The sequence below is a fragment of the Equus przewalskii genome, chromosome 25, assembly GCF_037783145.1.
Source record: "Equus przewalskii isolate Varuska chromosome 25, EquPr2, whole genome shotgun sequence".
In the NCBI taxonomy this organism is placed as follows: Eukaryota; Metazoa; Chordata; class Mammalia; order Perissodactyla; family Equidae; genus Equus; species Equus przewalskii.
The window spans coordinates 4869751-4888985 of record NC_091855.1 but is presented as its reverse complement, the minus strand read 5'-3'; the positions used below and the strand labels follow the sequence as shown (position 1 = coordinate 4888985).

At 42.0% G+C, this 19235-nt stretch overlaps 1 protein-coding gene across 6 annotated transcripts in view; it reads left to right on the top strand.

The window, feature by feature from the left end:
• Positions 1–18272, top strand: part of CCDC198 (coiled-coil domain containing 198) — a 32051-nt gene extending 13779 nt beyond the window's left edge. For 3 of the 6 annotated variants that reach the window (XM_008531690.2, XM_070592864.1, XM_070592863.1), the window contains 4 exons: positions 7543–7629; positions 9022–9120; positions 9913–10072; positions 16447–16775. In XM_008531690.2, the coding sequence (XP_008529912.2) occupies positions 7543–7629; positions 9022–9120; positions 9913–10072; positions 16447–16682 (582 nt within the window). In that variant the 3' untranslated portion in view covers positions 16683–16775. Of the gene's footprint in view, positions 1–7542; positions 7630–9018; positions 9121–9912; positions 10073–11471; positions 13567–16446; positions 16776–18133 lie in introns of those variants that run through there. The other 3 variants (XR_011532589.1, XM_008531688.2, XM_070592862.1) reach the window with 3 other exon arrangements.
• Positions 18273–19235: the final 963 nt, after the last annotated feature.

Genomic DNA, 19235 nt, shown 5'->3' with positions numbered 1-19235 from the left:
TTCCACATCTTGGCTATTGTGAATAATGCTGCAATGAACATAGGGGTGCATGTATCTTTTTGAATTACTTATTTCATGTTCTTTGCATAAATACCCAGAAGTGGAGTAGCTGGATCATATGGTATTTCTATTTTTAATTTTTTGAGAAATCTTCATATTGTTTTTCCTAGTGGCTGCAACAGTTTGCATTCCCACCAGCAGTGTATGAGGTTTTCCTTTTCTCCACATCCTCTCCAACACTTGTTATTTCTTGTCTTGTTCATTATAGCCATTCTGATAGGTGTGAGGTGATATCTCATTGTAGTTTTGATTTGCATTTCCCTAATAGTTAGTGATGTTGAACATGTTTTCATGTGCCTGTTGGCCATCTGTTCATCTTCTTTGGAAAAATGTCTGTTTATATCCTCTGCCCATTTTTTGATTGGGTTGTTCATTTTTTTGCTGTTGCATTGTATGAGTTCTTTATATATTTTGGAAATTAATCCCTTGTCAGATATACGATTTGCAAATATTTTCTTCCAGTTGGTGGGTTGTCTTTTCATTTTGTTGATGGTTTCCTTTGCTGTGCAGAAGCTTTTTAGTCTGATGTAGCCTCAATTGCTTATTTTTTCTTTTGTTTCCCTTGCCTGAGCAGACATGGTATTCAAAAAGATACTGCTAAGACTAATGTCAAAGAGCACACTGCCTATTTTTTCTTCTAGAAGTTTTATGGTTTCAGGTCTTACTTTCAAGTCTTTAATCCATTTTGAGTTAATTTTTGTGTACAGTGTAAGATAATCATCTACTTTCATTCTTTTGCATGTGGCTGTCCAGTTTTTCCAACACCATTTATTGAAGAGACTTTCCTTTCTCCATTGTATGTTCTTGGCTCTTTTGTTGAAGATTAGTTGTCCATAAATGTGTGGTTTTATTTCTAGGCTCTCAATTCTGTTCCATTGATCTGTGTGTCTGTTTTTCTGCCACTACCATGCTGTTTTGATTACTACAGCTTTGTAATATATTTTGAAATCATGGAGTGTAATACCTCCAACTTTATTCTTTTTTCTTAGGATTTCTTGGCCTCTTTAGGGTCTTTTCTTGTTCCATATAAATTTCAGGATTCTTTGTTCCATTTCCGTGAAGAATGTCATTGGGATTCTGATTGGGATTACATTGAATCTGTAGATTGTTTTAGGTAATATGGACATTTTAACTGTTTATTCTTTCAATCCAGGAGCATGGAATATCTCTATTTCTTTATGTCTTCCTCAATTTCTTTCAGTAAAGTCTTATAGTTTTCAGTGTATATGCCTTTCACCTCTGGTTAAATTTATTCCTAGTTATTTTATTCTTATTTTTTGTGATAGTAAGTGGGATTATATTCTCTTTATTTTAAGATTGGCACCTGAGCTAACAACTGTTGCCAATCTTCTTTTTTTACTCCCCAAATCCCCCCAGTACATAGGTTTATCTTTTAGTTGTGAATCCTTCTAGTTGTGGTATGTGAGATGCCACCTCAGCATGGCCTAATGAGCGGTGCCATGTCCATGCCCAGGATCTGAACTGGCAAAACCCTGGGTCACCAAAGTGGAGCGCCCAAACTTAACTGTTCAGCCACGGGGCTGGATCTGGGATTATATTCTTGATTTCTCTTTCTGCTAGTTCATTATTAGTGTATAGAAATGCAGTTGACTTTTGTATGTTGACCTTGTACCCTGCAACTTTACCGTATTTGTTGATTATTTCTAATCATTTTTGGTGTGTTCTTTAGGGTTCTCTATATATAGAATCATGTCATCCACAAATAGGGACAGTTTTACTTCTTCCTTTCCAATTTGGATCCCTTTTGCTTCTTTTTTTCTTGCCTAATTGCTCTGGCTAAAACTTCCAGTACTATGTTGAGTAAAAATGGCAAAAGTGGGCTTCCTTGTCTTGTTCCTGTTCTCAGAGGAATGGCTTTCAGTTTTTCATCATTGAGTATGATGTTGGCTGTGGGTTTGTCATACATGGCCTGTATTATACTGAGGTACTTTCCTTCTATACCCATTTTATTGAGAGTTTTTGTCATAAATGGATGTTGGATCTTGTTAAATGCTTTCTCTGCATCTATTGAGATGATAATGTGATTTTTATTCTTCATTTTGTTAATGTGATGTATTACATTGGTTGGTTTACAAATGTTGAACCATCCCTGCATCCCTGGAATAAACCCCACCTAACTGGTATATGACCCTTTTAATGTATTGTTGTATTTGATTTGCTACTATTTTGTTGAGGATTTTTATGTCTATGTTCATCAGCAATATTGGCCTGTAACTTTCTTTTTTTGTGTGGTCCTTGTCTGGTTTTGGTATCAGGATAATATTGGCCTTGTAACATGAGTTAGGAAACATCTCATCCTCTTCAACTTTTTGGAAGAGTTTGAGAAGGATAGGTATTAAATCTTCTTTGAATGTTTGGTAGAATTCTCCAGAGATGCCATCTGGCCCTGGACTTTTGTTTCTTGGGAGGTTTTTGATTACTGTTTCAATCTCTGCTTGTAATTGGTCTATTCAGATTCTCTCTTTCCTCTTGATTCAGTTTTGGGAGCTTGTATGAGTCTAAGAATTTATCCATTTCTTCTAGATTATCCAAGTTGTTGACATATAGCTTTTCATAGTATTCTCTTATAAGCCTTTGTATTTCTGTGATGTGTGTTGTAGTTTCTCTGCTTTCATTTCTGATTTTATTTATTCAAGTCTTCTCTCTTTTTTTCTTAGTGAGTCTGACTAAGGGTTTGTCAATTTAGTTTATCTTCCCAAAGAACTGAGTCTTAGTTTCGTTGATCCTTTCTATTGGTTTTTTTTTTTTTTTGCCTCTATTTTATTTATTTCTGCTCTAATTTTTATTATTTCCTTTCTTCTACTGACTCATTGCTTTGTTTGTTCTTCTTTTTCTAATTCTTTTAGGTATAGTGTAAGATTGTTTATTTGAGATTTTTCTCATTTCTTGAGGTAGGCCTCTATTGCTATAAACTTCCCTCTTAGTACTGCTTGTGCTGCATCCCATAAGTTTTGGTATGTTCTGTTTTCATTTTCATTTGTCTCCAGGTATTTTTTGATTCTCCTTTGATTTCTTCATTGATTCAGTAGTTGTTCAGTAGCATGTTCTTTAGTCTCCACATATTTGTGATTTTTCCAGCTTTTTTCTTGTAGCTTATTTCTAGTTTCATACCATTGTGGTTGGAAAAGATGCTTGATATGATTTCAATCTTCTTAAATTTATTGAGGCTTGCTTTGTTTTCCAACATATGGTCTACCTTTGAGAACGTTCCATGTGAACTTCAGAAGAACATGTATTCTGCTGTTTTTGGATGGAATGTTCTCTATATGTCTATTAAGTCCATCTGGTCTAGTGTTTCATTTAAGACCACTGTTTCCTTGTTGAATTTCTGTCTGGATGATCTATCCATTGACATAAGTGGAGTGTTAAAGTCTCCTACTGTTATTGCATTGCTGTCAATTCCCTTTAGGTCTGCTAATAGTTGCTGGATATACTGTGGTGCTCCTGTGTTAGGTATGTGTATATATATATAAATAATTGTTATGTCTTCTTGGTACAATGTCCCTTTTATCATTATATTATGCCTATCTTTGTCTCTTATCTTTTTTGTCTTGAAGTCTGTTTTTCCTGATATAAGTGTGACTACACTTGCTTTCTTTTTGTTGCCATTTGCTTAGGGTATCATCTTCCATCCCTTCACTCTGATCCTATGTTTGTCCTTAGAGCTGAGATGTGTTTCCTGGAGGCAGCACATTGTTGGGTCTTTTTTTTTTAATCCATCCAGCCACTCTGTGTCTTTTGATTGAAGAATTGAATTTATTTACATTTAGAGTGATTATTGATTATATGAGAGCTTAATACTGAGATTTTATATTTTGTTTTCTGGTTGTTCTATATTTCATTGTTTCTTTTTCCTTGTATTTCTGACTGCCATTTCAGTTTGGTGGGTTTTGTATGTTTTTATCATTTTTCTCTTTATTTATGATTTGTAACTCTGCTCTGATTTTTTGTTTTGTGGTTACCATGAGGTTTGTATAAAAGGTCTCATAGATAAGATCGTCCTTTTTCTGCTGATAGCATCTTATCGTCATTTGCCTATGTAGGTTCTGTCCTTTTCCTCTTTTCTGTCTATGTTTTTGTTGTCACTAATTATTCTTTTTTGTGTTGTGAGTTTGTGACCAAATTGAAGTGGTTATAGTTATTTTTGATGCTTTCTTTCCCTTTATCTTTTCTGTTATAATTAAGTGTTTACAAACCTATTCTGATATAGAGCTGCAATTTTCTGATTCTGCCTATCTATTTATCTCCTTGCTCAGAGCTTTGTAAATCTTTGCTTTTTTATTTCAGGTAGGAGGGCCCCATTCAACATTTCTTGTAAGCCAGGTCTAGTGGTGAATAACTCTCTCAGCTTTTATTTGTCTGGGAAAGCTTTTATTTCTCCATAATATCTGAAGGATAATTTTGCTGGATGGAGTATTCTTGGCTGGTAATTTTTGTTTTTCAGTATTTTGAATATATCATTCTACTCTCTCCTAGCCTTCAGGATTTCTGCTGAGAAATCTGCTGAAAGCCTGATGGGGTTCCTTTGTAGGTTATTTTCTTCTCTCTGGCTGCCCTTAGTATTCTTTGTTTGTCATTGACTTTTGATAGTTTTAATATTACAAACCTTGAAGAAAGTTTTTTTTTTTTTTTTTTTGCATTGAGGTAATTAGGAGTTCTATTAGCTTCATGTACTTGTATGTCCAGTTCCTTCTCCAGGTTTGGGAAGTTCTCAGTTATTATTTCTTTGAATAAGCTCTCTGCTCCTTTTCCCCTCTCTTCTCCTTCTGGGATACCTATTATCCTTAAGTCAGTTTTCCTAAGTGAGTCAGATATTGATCGTAGAATTTCTTCCTTTTTTTGAAGCCTTAGTTCTCTCTCCTCCTCCACCTGAATCATTTGTAGGCTTCTATCTTCAAGCTCACTAATTCTCTCTTCTATATGGTCTGCTCTATTTTTAATGCTTTCTACTTTATTTTTCATCTCATTAATTGTGTTCTTCATCTCCAGTATTTCTGGGGTTTTTTTCCTAGAGTTTCAATATCTTTGGTGAAGTATTCCTTCTGTTTATTAATTTTATTCCTGAGCTCATTGAACTGTCTTTCTGAGTTTTCTTGTAACTCACTGAGTTTCTTCATGACACTATTTTGAATTCTCTGTCAGTTAGATTGTAATCTCCTGTGACTTCAAATTTGGCTTCTGGAGGGTTGTCATTCTCTTCCTGTTCTACTGTGTTATGGTAGTTCTTCATGATACTTAATGAATTGATTCTCTGCCAGCACATTTGTGGTAGCAACCGCCTTTCTTATTTGACTATGGCTTTGGTTACTTTGGTTCTGAGCTGCTTCTGGTTGTATTTGCTTTCCATCATCCACTGCCTCTGCTAGAGTCATTGTCAGTGCCTTCTTTGTGTCACTTATGCCTCTGAGGTTGCTGGTGCCTTGCTGCTTATGATGTCGCTGCAGTCTCAAGTGTTGCCACTGGGGTCACCAGGCCATGAGCACTTCTGCTGCTTCCGGGATTGCCTGGGTCTTATGTTCCCCCACTGGCTCTCTGTGGGATCTCCACAGGCTCAAGTGCGGGTGCCCAATGTACCACCCACACTGCCACTCCTGGGTTATTTAGGGGTGCTGGCAGCACTGCTGCCAGGGGCCTTGGTTCTTGTATGAAGCCCCCACCGCTGGTAGACCCAGTGTTGGGGGTGCCACCACTGGGGGCTGAGTCACGGTTTCTGCTGTGGTTCCTGAAGCCTCAGGTCACAAGTGCCACGTGCCACCATCGGGGGAGGGACTGGAGCTAATCTGCAAGTGTTGTTGCTGGTCCTGCAGCCTCTGGGCACTGGTGCACACCAGTGTGCTTTTTGAGACCTCAGCTCAGGGCACACTGCTCCTGCAAGGGAAATCCACATTTCGGATACTGTCCCAATGCTGGAAAGACCAGGACGACTGCCAGGGGAGGAGGAGGCTGGGTCACTGGCACTGCTCTGTGTCCTGCATCCTCAGGACATGTGCACCATCCATCACCACTGTGGGGAGCCAGGGGCTAAACCACAAATGAGTGTCATTGCTGCTCATGCAGCCTCTGGTCACTGGTGCTGGCATGTGCCAGTGTACTTTGAAACCTCAATTCAGGGCACCCCACCCCTGCCGGGGAAATTCAGGTTTTGGATGCTGTCCCCACTGCTGGAAAGACCAGCACTACTCCCTGGCGGTGGGGGGCGGGGGGGGGGGGCGGCAGGGGCTGGCTCACTGGCTCCACTCTGTGTCTTGAATCCTCAGGGTGTGTGCACCACCCACCACTGCTGGGGGGTTGGGGGCCAGGATCTAAGCCAAGAGTGCTGTGTTTGCCCCTATAGCCTGTGGCCACCAAAATGCACGACAGTGTGAGGATCCACATTTTTGATCATCACTGCTGGGGAAGAGCCTGTTCCCCTAGTTCCACTGCCTCTGGGAGGTCCAGTCCACCCACCTTCAGATACATAGATGCATGGATCTCTCAGGCATTCTGGTAGCTGTGCAGGGACTCCTTTGTTGGTCAATGGATGTCTGAGTGGTTATAACTTACAGGGGAGAGACAAAGGGAACAACTCAGTCTGTCATCATGCTGACATCACTCTATGCCTACCCCCATTGGTTTTAAGCTCCATAGAGACCATGCTCATTTCTGTTGATCGTTGCACCCCCATGCCTGGAATGTAGCAGTCATTCAGTAAGTACTCACTGAGTGGACAAATAAACTCTGGGAGCCTCAAGGTCCCTGATTGCATGTCAATGTGAAGAGACCAGCCTCTGTCTCCCAGGCCTGCTCAATCACTTCCCAGTACTCCAGCTTCCAGAGCACTGAGTCATCAAGGCAAGTAGGACTGAAGGCAGATCCACCAGTTCATCAGTTGTGCCCAGTCTTAGTGACCCCTTGAAACTCCAGCATGACCTCCTCCATAAAGGCAAGCCCCTACTAGAAAGAGCCATGTCTCATATTTTTTAGCACATTGCACTTCCATTTTAAATGTGCCTCATAGGAACAAGTGATTACTACTGAGGAGGCTGAGGGGGCTTCTCTGGAGATATTACAAATGAGTCACTTCCCTAAGGACTAGAATCGTTCGTCTGGGTGGTCAAGGGATGAGTAAAATAGAGTAACTTCCTGGTACCTCTTTCATCTCTAATATTTTAAGATGCTTGTTGTTTGATAACTTTAGACATGCTCCCTCAATGCAGACAGCAAAGGATTCTTAGTCTTTTAACTCTCTATTTAGATCAATAAGTCACTGGCAACAGTGCAATAGAACAATCAAGAACCCGGGTAGGTTGAAAAGCCTTTTGCACAGACATGACCGTAATCCTGTTGAAATCGCCTTGCCTATGTGCTCTCAGGAGTAAGTGCTACTTTTATAAAGTGTTAAGATAGTTTAATGTCTGGCTTTTATGTTTCATCGTCTCATGGCATGAGGAATGCTGAACGCTCTAAATGTTGGACTTCTAGAAGCTTGAACCCGTTGACCTGCCACATGTAATTACTTCTGAAAGGCTCCTGAGCCAGCAAGAAGCCTGGACAGCTCACAAAGCAAAGGTGAACTGCAGTGATAGCCGAGGGGTGGGGACAGGCTGGCTCTCCCTTTCACACACCCCTGCACTGAGGACTTCCAAGACACAGCAAACTATGAAGTCAGTCAGAGTCAGAACTTTCCAAAGCTATCCATTCTCTGCTGGGCCCGCCTCCGACTGGCAACTACTCTGGCCTCTCAGATGATCTCTGGGCCCTTCTCTGCTTCCTGTGAAAACAGGCAGATGTAGGTGAAAGAGAGGAATTTTATTTGGAAATTGGTGATTCTAGAAGTGTTCAGATTTGTGAAAAATCCAGCATAACTCTCCCCTTTCATTCTTCCCCTCAGTTTGAAATTTCTTCTCATTCTCAGTTTTCAAGGAAAATCATATCTATAAGTTGTTCTTGACTTATTTACCACAACCTCACCAAACAGCAATCCTGGAAAGGGTCTTCTCTAGAGCGTTTTCCTTTTATAAACTTGTCACACTCTGCTGAGAAAACTGCCTTCATGTAGGAATCAAAACTGTGAGGTAGGAGTAGACGTTTGCCACTTTCCACTCCTGATTCATTGTGGAGCCAGCTAGATGCTGCTGCGTGGCTGGTTGGTTTGGCAAAAGATGTCCAGGTGCTTTTAGATTCTCAGGGCCATGACTGTGATGCTGACGATGCCTGTGGAGATGGGCCCCTCCCTGAGGTTCTCATCAGCCAACACTGTCATTGTCCACAGGGCAACATAAAAGATGTCACTGAACACATTTGACTGCCACATCTTCCCTTTCCTGGCCACAGCAAGTGAGGAATGAGAGTATATCCACCCTGGTTGCCCTCAATAACTGTCTGTACACTCCCACTGGAGTTTATGAGGCTCCAGGGCGAGATCACCAAAGTTACTGATAATCAACTTCAAATCCTTCCTAAACTGCAACATACCAGGGTTTGTATTGGTATGTGGGATACACGTTATAGAAATAGCTTCCATTTAACCATGCAGTGGCTCCTCTCTAATTTCACAGGCAGATAACTAGTCAACGGCAGAAGAGGCAGGAGAGAGAGGCAGGCCTCATCAACCAGAATACATTTCTGGGGAGATAGTAATAAGCATCTGTTGACAGGGGAAGTGATATCTTGTCAAAATGAGTTGTGGAAAGATATTTCCATTCAAAGTTTGCAAAACTCTACAGGAACCTTAAAAACTACATTATATACACAGCAAAGCTCCACTTCATTCACTGATAGCTACACAAAGGACTTGTCGGGGAACTGCAATAATCCACCTTTGATATCATGAGATCTCTATGGATTATGATTAATGATTGATTAAGATCTCACTCTCTTCCAAAAAGGATTTCAAGCTATGGATTTCAGAGTCAGTAACAAATTACCCCATAGTAATGAGTGTGTCATCTTTCATAGCAGGAATCAGAAAAGAAGATGCAAACTCCAATTCATACTTCCGGGAAAAGACAATATTTACATAAGATGCAAATGCTGGAAATGAACCGTAAAAGACAAGAGGTAAATATGAACAGAGAGAAGAAGAGTGTCATATTTACCAAATTTACTTGACATAGTCACTGCCCTGGCACATGAATATGGTTAAGCATTCCTCTCCAGTCTTTACTTAGCACTTTAAATATAGTCATTGGAGCCCAAAGTTCAACTCCTGGAGCTGGGAAGAATGGGCAAGATCCCTTCTGCTACCAGCCCCGCTGAGTCTGTTCTATTTTCACTCCTCCAAGGGATGCGCCTGTGTTGCAAGGCTCCCTCTTTTTTTTAAACAAATTCCTACTATGACATTCTGGCTCCAGTAGGAAATTGGGGTCAAATAATTTTTTCTGGTTTAGTAAATGGAGGGGGGTGATTTGGTCTTTTTGATACCTCGGCATCTCTCCACAATTCATCCCATAGAATTATCTTACAAGAAAGATCTCTTGTAACAAACCCCTTTACAGTAATGTCTTCTGTGACTGTTGTATTCCAAATTCCTCACTCTAGCAAATAAGCCTAAAGTCATTGTCTTCTGCAATTCCAAATAGATCAGCTGGCCTACAGGGAAATGTTTTTACAAAGGTCTTCATCTCAATACCTTTTTGATACTGTGGGCATGCTCTCCATTCTCCTAACAAGCCTGTGCATAAAGAGAGTTTCCATATCTTCTAATGGGAAATAAAAAAAAGTGTTCTGGTTAGGGGACCACTGATGTGTGCAGATAAGCACACAACTTGCAAAGTGGCTCATCTGTTGACCTATTCTGGTGGAAGTAGCTCAGGGGGAGAACATTAACCATTTATAGCTGATCATTTTCAGGCCCAAGTGGAGTTGAAGAAAAGTCTTCACAGGGAGGCGAGAATTAATAAGCAAAATCTGAGGGACCATAAAGCCAAGAAAATCCTTCAAAGCATCCCAATAAATGATGGTGGTGAACTCCTAACCTTGTTGCCTGATGAAACCTTGAACAGAAGTCTAGGTGAGTCACGTAATTTTTTTAGCAAAATAAAATATTTGAAGTGTTTTTAAAATTTCATCAAATAAACTTCCGGTAGCAGGGGTGGATAGCAAATAGCCTGCTGACATTGTACTTCCTGGAATGTAATGATCATATTGTCACGTAATTTTGGGTGGCCAAGAGGAAAAGACAGAAGCTTAAGCACTGTAATAAGATGTGTCTTTTCAGAAGTTCACTGTCCTTTCCCTGAATTGTTGCAATCCCTGCTCCATCCTTAGGAGGAGAAAAGGCAAAGAGCCTCATCTTGTAGTTAAAGAGAATGAAGCACATGGAGATGTATTAAATGGTGATTGGGTATCAGCCAGTTTGGTGCCATTTGCAGCCACTCTCTCTCCTACCCGCCTCTTTCCCCTGCAGCCCTCTTCGGCTCCTTCAGAATGTCTAAAGCTGAATCCAGTGTCACTGCCCACCCCAGCTTGCTCCTGCTGCACGCACTGTCTCAGTCGGTGAGGTCTCCATGCTGTCCGTCACTCAGGCCGAGACCTGAGCCTTTCCACCTTTCTGCTCCCTCTCCTTGCACTTGTTTACTCACAAAGTCCCGCTGATGTCACCTGGCACTGAAACGTCCGCTCTCTCTTCCATTCCCAATGCCACCCTTAGGTCGTCATGCCACACTAGGGCTACTGCTACGGCCTCCTGACTGCGCTCCTCCCCCAGATCTTACCCTCCTTCCATTAACCCTCCACCTTGGTGGTTCTCAGTGTGGTCCACAGACAACCAGCACCAGCATCACCTGGGAGTAGTTAGGGCTCTTGCCAGAATGACTGAATCGGAAGCTGTAGGGGTGAGGCCCAGCAATCTAGGTTTAACCCCCCGCCCCAGGTGATTCTGGTGCCTCTAAAGTTTCAGAACCACTGCTCTGCTTCTGTTCAAAGTATTGTCCAAAGACCACAGCATCTGCATCACCTGGGAGCTTATTTGAAATGCAGAATCTCAGGCTCCACCCCAGACCTACTCAATCAGGATCTGCATTTTATCAGGATCCCAAAGTGATTCTCATGCACAATAAAGTTCTGGAAACACTGCACTAACAGCAGAGTAATCTTATAAAATGCAAATCTGACCATAGCACGCTTCTGCTAAAATTTTTAAAATCCTTCAGTGAGTCTCCCTCAGCTGAGGACACAGTCTGAACTGCTTACCCTGGTTCTCCAAGCTTTCAGCGTCTAGCCACTGCCGCCCTTCCTGGCTTCATCTCCTGCCACTCTTGCGCCCAACCCCCACACTCCAGCAAGGCCAGATTGCTCAGCGACCTCAGATTGCTCTGTGATTTCCAACAGAAATCAGTGTTCATAACCTCTGTGCTGTGTTGCCTCACCAGTTAGCATCCCATTAAGCTTCCCCTCTGTGTATTCCGCAGGGCAAGCTCGCAGTTGCAGATGTACAGCATTGTTCCGTCACGCAGATTACTGTGCTGTGGGCCAAATCCCCACAGCAGCAAGACTGACCACTGAGCGAGAGGGCTACAGAGATGTTGCCTGTGCCCCTGGAGGTCTCGAGCTTCTAGGATGCAAAATTGCCAGTTGAAAGAGACGCTGCTTCTGCTCAGAGGAACAAGATGCTTAATCAATAAGTTGGTTAAATAAGAAAAGGCTGAATAATTGAAAATCTACCTGGGGCATCTATTTAACCTATACTCCCAAGTCCAAGAATGAAATATGTGCTGTCGTCACATAGACAAGCAACTTTTGCAATTTAAAAAATACTGGCAAAACAACCAAGAAAGGTGTCTCAGCTAAAGGTAGACACTTAGAGTCATCACTTGAAGGCAGGCCAAGAAAAATCAATGTTGGTGAAGCTTTTAGAAGACACGCAGGTCTGGGGGAGGGCGAGGAGAGCCTGTGGCACATGGGGAAGGTCGTTTCCTCTGCTCTCCTGATGCTTTTTAAAGCTGCTTCATTTCGTTCCAGCTACAGTTTACCAAGTGCTCACTGTGAGCCAGGCCCTGTGGTCCACCCTAACAGGCATTATGGTGTGCAATCCTCACACTGCCTGGAAGGCAGGAGTTACTATGAGCCCCCATGTGACAGAGCCAGGATTCACGGCCAGCTCCTTCTGACTCCAAAGTGTGCACTCCCTCCCACCCCCTCTTATGGCCTCATCAGTACTCCAGGGACTCGCAGCTCTGTCCAGGACAACAGGGGAAGTGTCTGCAGATGTACAGGTCCTGAGTCCTCAACCTTATCTTGCAAGAGAAGGCTGCCCTCTGCAAAGCCTACCGACCTCACCCCTACACCAGGCATGTCCTCGAGCAGTGGTTCCTTCCTGCTTATTCCCAGAGAGCATCTTTGATTTCTCCCTCTGTCTCCTCAAAGCAGTTTACTTTGCTTTCTCCTAAAAGGGGAGCATAGCCAAGATCATAGACTTACATGAGTGTTCTGCTAGTCGGGTGCTGTTAATTAAGGCTCCTCTGTCCCCGTCTCCACTCATTTAATGCTGTATTTGCCCCTTCTTGTTTCCTCTTTTGGAAGGTGGGATGAGAGTTTAGGCCTCCTGTGAGATAAAGTTGGTCTTTGTCTTCTGCTGCCTCTTTAAAATGAAATCAGCCTCGCTTTACATAGCGTTTGCATACTTCTATATAATTAATTACATATAACATATAGTGACATATAACTTACACAGGTGAACATAACTCTTTTGGGTGTACAGTGCTATGAGTGTAAACATATTTATGTGGCTCCTGCCCTTTCCAGAAGCCATGATATGAGTATAGAGGGTAGAAAAAGCACTCGCCTGGCAATCAAAGTCCTCATTTGAGCCCCAACAGTCCACTTACTAAATTGAAGCTCCCTGGGGGCAGGGACCTCTGCTTGTCCTAGAACAGTGCCTGGTTCAGAGCAGCCTCTCAATAAATATTAACTATTTATTTGTCTACATAGCTTTATTCTATATAGAGAGTATAGCTAAATTCCAGTTATTTAACCTCTGTGAGCCTCAGTTTCCACATCTGTAAAATGAGTATAAACCATCGTCTACCATGTAGGTTTTATGCAAAAATTATTCTAATATGTATAAAGGCACATATGAAATGTAAATTGCCGTCTAACTGCATGGGAATATGGACAAAACTGAAGGAAGATGGAACTGATGTCTTACAGTGAAAATAACTCCATGCTTCGGGGAAAAGCCACCCTAAACACATCATTTGAATGTCATCTTCACAATTCCGGTCTTATCTGGCCACCTGTACCATTATTTACTTAGTATTTTTCTTCAAGATATCTTGTTTTGTTTTTAAAATTTAGCCTTGGGGGCCGGCCCTGGCCGAGTGGTTAAGTTCGCCCACTCTGCTTCGGCAGCCTAGGGTTTCGCCAGTTTGAATCCTGGGCACAGACATGGCACCGCTCATCAGGCCATGCTGAGGAGGCATTCCACATGCCACAACTAGAAGGACCCACAACTAAAAATACACAGCTATGTACTGGGGGGCTTTGGAGAGAAAAAGGAAAAATAAAATCTTTAAAAGAAAAAATTTAGCCTTGTCTGTGAAATAATCATGAAATTATGAGTTTGATATAGTGGCAGCACATTTTTCTAAAACACGTTATGAAATGCACAAACGTGAAACATTTTCACTGTTTTCCATGATCCTTGTACTACCTAAGATCACTCCTGCTTTCCCCACTGACCTCTGTTGCTTCTCTCTTCCTCCAAAGTAATTTTGAAGTAGGATTCACTTTCCTCTATTCTGCTCACCTAAAACCCATCTAGGTTTTTAAAGGCTATGTTTTTATTTTTAGTTTTTTCTTAAGTCTAGCAACTACAGAGAAAAACAGATTTATAAAAATGTAACACATAATAAGACGTCACTAGCTCAGAAGTTCTCAAATGTCAGTGCTTTGTCTACAAAACTTTATATACAGGACTTCACAGGTGATCTAAGGATTTTCAAGGATGAAACTAAACGTGAATTTTGCCTTACACTCTAACTTTAGATCTGAATTATCTTAATACTAAGAGAGTTGTGGGACTTAAGCTATTGCTAATATTACCCTAGATCCCACTGTTAACAAACGTTCTCTTCCGGTTTCAAAGCTCCTGCCTCTGGCCGGCAGGAAATTCCTGTTCCCAGTCTGAGCGATGCCTCCAGTAGTTCTGGGCTCATTTGTAGGGCAGAGATGATTGTCACCATCTGGCCCCAAGGAATGAAGACTTTCCCAGGTCCTAGTTAACAATACTTCCCGCCTCCCAAAGTTCTCTGATGGCTTACCTTTCATTCATTTATTCATTTACTCATTCAACAGATACTTACTGAGCAAGGTAGATGTGGTTCCTGGCTTTGGAGCTTATACAACTGTACAGACAATAAATGGGAAGTCAAATGAGAGTATAACTGGGAGACCTAATAACCTGAGGAGTTGGAAGTTTCCATGAGGAAGTGATGTTTAAGCTGAGACAGGAAGTAGCTGGACCAGGGGGGCAGGAATGCATGTGAGTGTGAGGACCAGAGCACTGGAACATTCAACTGCAATTGATAACAGCACGTGCAAAAGCCCTCAGGTGGGAAGGAGGCTGACGGATGCTAGACACTGGTGGAGAAGAGAGATCCAGATAGAGAATGACAGGTGGTGGCTCTGCAGGCATAGGCAGAGCCCAGAGCACACAGGGTCTTCTAATCATGTCAAATTAGGACTTTGAACTCTATCTTAAGATCACTGGGAAGCCATTGAAAGGGCAGGGGAGCAACACAATCAGGTTTATATTCTAAACATCACTCTGTCTACACTGTGGAGAATGGATAGGATAGGAGTGCAAGAGGATGTGCGGAGCCAGGGTAGAAGGACAGAGCAGCAGCACAAGTGAGAGACGGTGCTTGGACCAGGAGAGTAGGGTGACAATGGGATGGAGACAAAGAGCCAGATACGAGATATTTACAAGGTAGGATTGGCAGAACTTGGTGATGGAGTAGACGTGGGTTTGTGGAGGAAGCGAGAAGGCCGGGAGGGTCCTTGGGTTTCTCTTGAAGGACGAGGCCGATGACAGGGCAAAGGTAGGACCATTTGCTGGATTAGAGGAAAAGAGGAAAGGTGGGTTTGTGAGAGAAAGAAAGGGTGAGTCCGATGTATTGCCAGGAAACGTCAAAGTGGAGGTGACCAGTTGTACAAAAAAGTTTACTACAGCTCAGGAGAGAGATTAGGGCTGCAGACATAAATTTGCTATAGTTTTCTGTCAGTGCTGTGTAAGTAGACAATGATAGTAATTATAATAATACTCAAGGGAGAGGAGGGCAGCCCCTCACGAAGGCGGAAAGGAAACTAGTGAATCACAAGGGGGAATCCTCACATTGAAATGCTTGATTTTCTTCCACAACAGTATGCAACTTTAGATAGCAAAGGCTTAAATAAAATCTGCCATAAGATTTAATAAACAGGAGCCAGCCCCAGGACCAAGGGGTTAAGTTGCAAGCTCTGCTTTGGCAGCCTGGGGATCACCGATTTGTATCCTACGAACCACTCATCAAGCCATGCTGTGGCGGCATCCCACATAGAAGAACTGGAATGACTTGCATCTAGGATATACAGCTATGTTCTGGGGCTTTGGGGAGAAAAAAAGTAAAAAGAAAGAAAGAGGAAGATTGGGAACAAATGTTAGCTGAGGACCAATCTTCCTTGCAAAAAAAAAAAAAAGATTCAATAAACAGTGTCATTAAGATGACATCCAGAAAGTTATGGCTGGTCCAGCCAGGCTGAAGGGAGACTCTGAGCCTTGACTCAGGATGGTTTCCCCAGCTCAGGAGTGGTCGTTAAGATTTTGTTTTCTTAAAAGCGGCCTTCCTTGAATGAAGCGCCCTTTGTTCTGAAGTGCGTTCTAAAAGAGCAGTGAGGACTGCTCAAACAAAAAGCTAAAGCGAATGCAGACAGACATAAAATTCCACACCAAAAAGTAAATTAAACAAATAAATTAAATCTCTTCTAAAAAGAAAATAGGAAGTAAAATAAAACGCCTGACCCTTTGAACTCCCCGGCTCTGCAGGTCTGGGTGCAGCCCAGTCAGCTGTGTTTCTAAGAGGCTCCCTTGGTGATTCTGCTAAGAAATCAGAGTTGATGTGAAGGTTAGAAAGTCTATACATCATGCGCCTAGCACGCAGTAGGTGTTCAGTAAATCACACTCGGTGACATCGCCTGTGCAATATTCTCACCAAAAATGCTTAACCTTGATTTAATCACAAGGAAACAGACAAGCCCAAATTTAGGGTCATTCTGCAAAACTATTGACTTGATTATTTAAAATAGTGTTAGGAAAAAAGAAGATAATGAAGGTGGAAGAGGAGATGTTCTTAAATAAATACCTCATTGTCAGGGAAAAAAATTAAGTGAATTTTTAATTTTTTGTAGGAAATTCACAGAATGCAGAACTTTTGGAACATCAAGCAAGGAATGACTGTTGTCCCCGGAAAATTGGCAAAATGGAAACATGGCTCCGTGAACAAGAGGCCCGGGGACAGCTGCTCGGGGACAGCTCCAGCTCTGACTCAGACGAGGTGGGGAAAGTTGAGAAGAAACCGAGAGCGCTGGTGAGGACCAGGACAGAGAGAATCCCACTTTTTGATGAGTTTTTCGATCGAGAATAAGAATGCTGTTCACTCACCGAGACACTGAGCGCATGGCAAGCTTGCTTTCCTGTGAAAATTCTCCAAGTTAGTATATGAATTGTTCTGAGGAAACCAGTTCACTTTCTTTTCATTTGGAGTCTTACAATTTACAGATGTGACATATATTGTTAATTATGCTGCATAACTGCCTCAAAACTTAGGGGCTTAAATAACAGCCACTTATTGTCCCCCTTTTCTGTGGGTTGCTGGGCTCAGGTGGGTGGTTCTTTGCTGGGGTCTTGAAGTCTTTCATGTAGATGAAGTCCAATGGCAGCTAGGGCTGGAGTCATCTGGAAACTCAAGGACACTGAGACAGCTGGAACTTGCCCTTCTCCATATGGTCTCAGAGCCCCTTCACATGGTTTCCCCAAGTGCTATCTCCAGCAGGGGAGTGAGTTTTCTTTTATATCAGCCCAGGGCTCCCAAAAGCAAACATTCCAAGAAGAGAGAGTAGAAGCCACCCTCCCCTTAAAGGCTAGTCAAGGAAGGGGTTCCGCGTCATTCCCACCACGTTCTATTGGTCAGAGCAAGCCACAGGCCAGATAGCAGTCAGTGAAAACAGCGTGAATTCCAAAGCATGGTCCACTGGTGCCCATCTTGGAGACTTGCCACCCAAAAAAAAAGCAAATTAGATCTTATAAAACTAATAGATGAGAGAGTAGATTTGATACAAATAAAAATGAGTTTTTAAAGAAAAGTCACAGTAATGCCATATCAGAGACTAAGCTCACACAGGTCACTTTCTTGGGAGTCAGCAGCTTATCACCTCATAGCAGGTGACAGGAAAAGAGGTGGAACAATGGCAGGTGTGAAATAATGGTTGTTGTGAATTAAAGCTCAAAATTAAATGATCTCTTAGATTATGAGGTAGATCTTAGGTCTTTTCAAAACTAAAAGGAACTTTATGCTCAATCCAAAAGTTACTCCATTTACAAAAATCAGATTTTTAGGCAATTTTAAGAGCTTTTGTGTAAAATTAGGCTGTACTTTTAGCATAATCTAAAAACACTTAAGCCATCCAGAAGCTTCTAAGGATTTAGTGAAACTTTAAAACAAAGCCAAACAAAAATGCCCTTTTAAGCTTTCTCTAGGAAATTCCAAAAAAGAAAAAAATAGCGCGCCCCCACCCTGAATTTGACATTCTGTGCATTCAGATCAGTCACTAAGAAGACAGAAGGACAGCTGTGTCAAAGGATGGACATGCGCGTTTCTCCCACGAATGGAAGGCCATTAAGTTACCGGGGGTACTTCTACTCCCAGTTCTTTGTGAGAAGTATTCTTACTTTTCATGTGGTAGGCCAAAAGCATATTTCCTGCAAAGGAACACAGAAATTGTTTGACCAGTCAGCCTTCCTGAAAAAATAAGATCCTTGAGAGGAGAAATGAGTCTGACCTATTCATAATGTCCTCACATATTATGGTTTATCCAGAAGGTTCAAACCAAAGTAGACAGTCGGCTCCCAATGCTGAAGACAGCAGGGTCTAAGCAAGTCTTCATCACTCTGGTGTATGGCTTGAAATTGGACGACGCCTCATTCCAGACGCTCAGGGGCCTGTGAGCTACATGAGGGCACGGACTACGTCTCCTCCCTGTGGTATCCCTGCTTCCTGGCACTACATCTGGCCCAGAGTTTACTATTAAATATTTGTTGAATTCATTAATTTATGCGTTGAGTGAACTAGCGAATTAGAGGGCGCGTGTTTCTCTCCAGCCGTGCAGCTGCTCGCTCTCATTTCCATCATCTCCCAAATCTTAGATGTACGAGGTTGATTATACAGTAAAGAAAGGCAAGTTTTTTCAAAAGTTCTTAGAATTTATCCATCTAATTGGATGGCATAAATTAGACATTGCCTTGGGATGCATGAGCTAGACACACCTGTATGCCAATGAGTACACCATAGCTCAAAATATATTTTGAAACTCTATCAGTGTGTCAGCCGCAAAAGAAAATCTATCACAATGACTTCTCTGTTTGAGTTTATTTGCCTACTCCATATGGAACTCTCCCTCACTCAAGTATAAATTCAAGATTGTGAAGTAATATTAACAATAATGGAGACAGCAATAACCGCTAATGTGCATAGACTACTTATTGTGTATCAGGCACGCTTCAAATGCTTTACATAGTTAATCCTCACAACAACTTTGTGGGTCAGTATTAATACCACCCCATTTTACAGATAAGAAAACTCAGGCACAGAGAGGTTAAATAACTTGCCAGAGTTCCTTAGCCGCCCTTTGGAGCAGACCGCTGCTTACCAGGGGCCGCTTCCCTCCTCTCCCTAATTTCACCTCCACCCCCCCAGCTGTGTTATGTGGCATTCCACAGTTTTTTCCTATTATGTGGTGGATTTCTTGTTGTTCTTATTGTTTTTGTTTTCATTTTTTGGTTTTTTGGAGAGAGAATGCTACACCGCAAAGGGCGAGAGCTTTGTGGGGTTATTTTTTTTTTTTAAAGATTTTATTTTTTTCCTTTTTCTCTCCAAAGCCCCCCGGTACATAGTCGTATATTCTTCGTTGTGGGTCCTTCT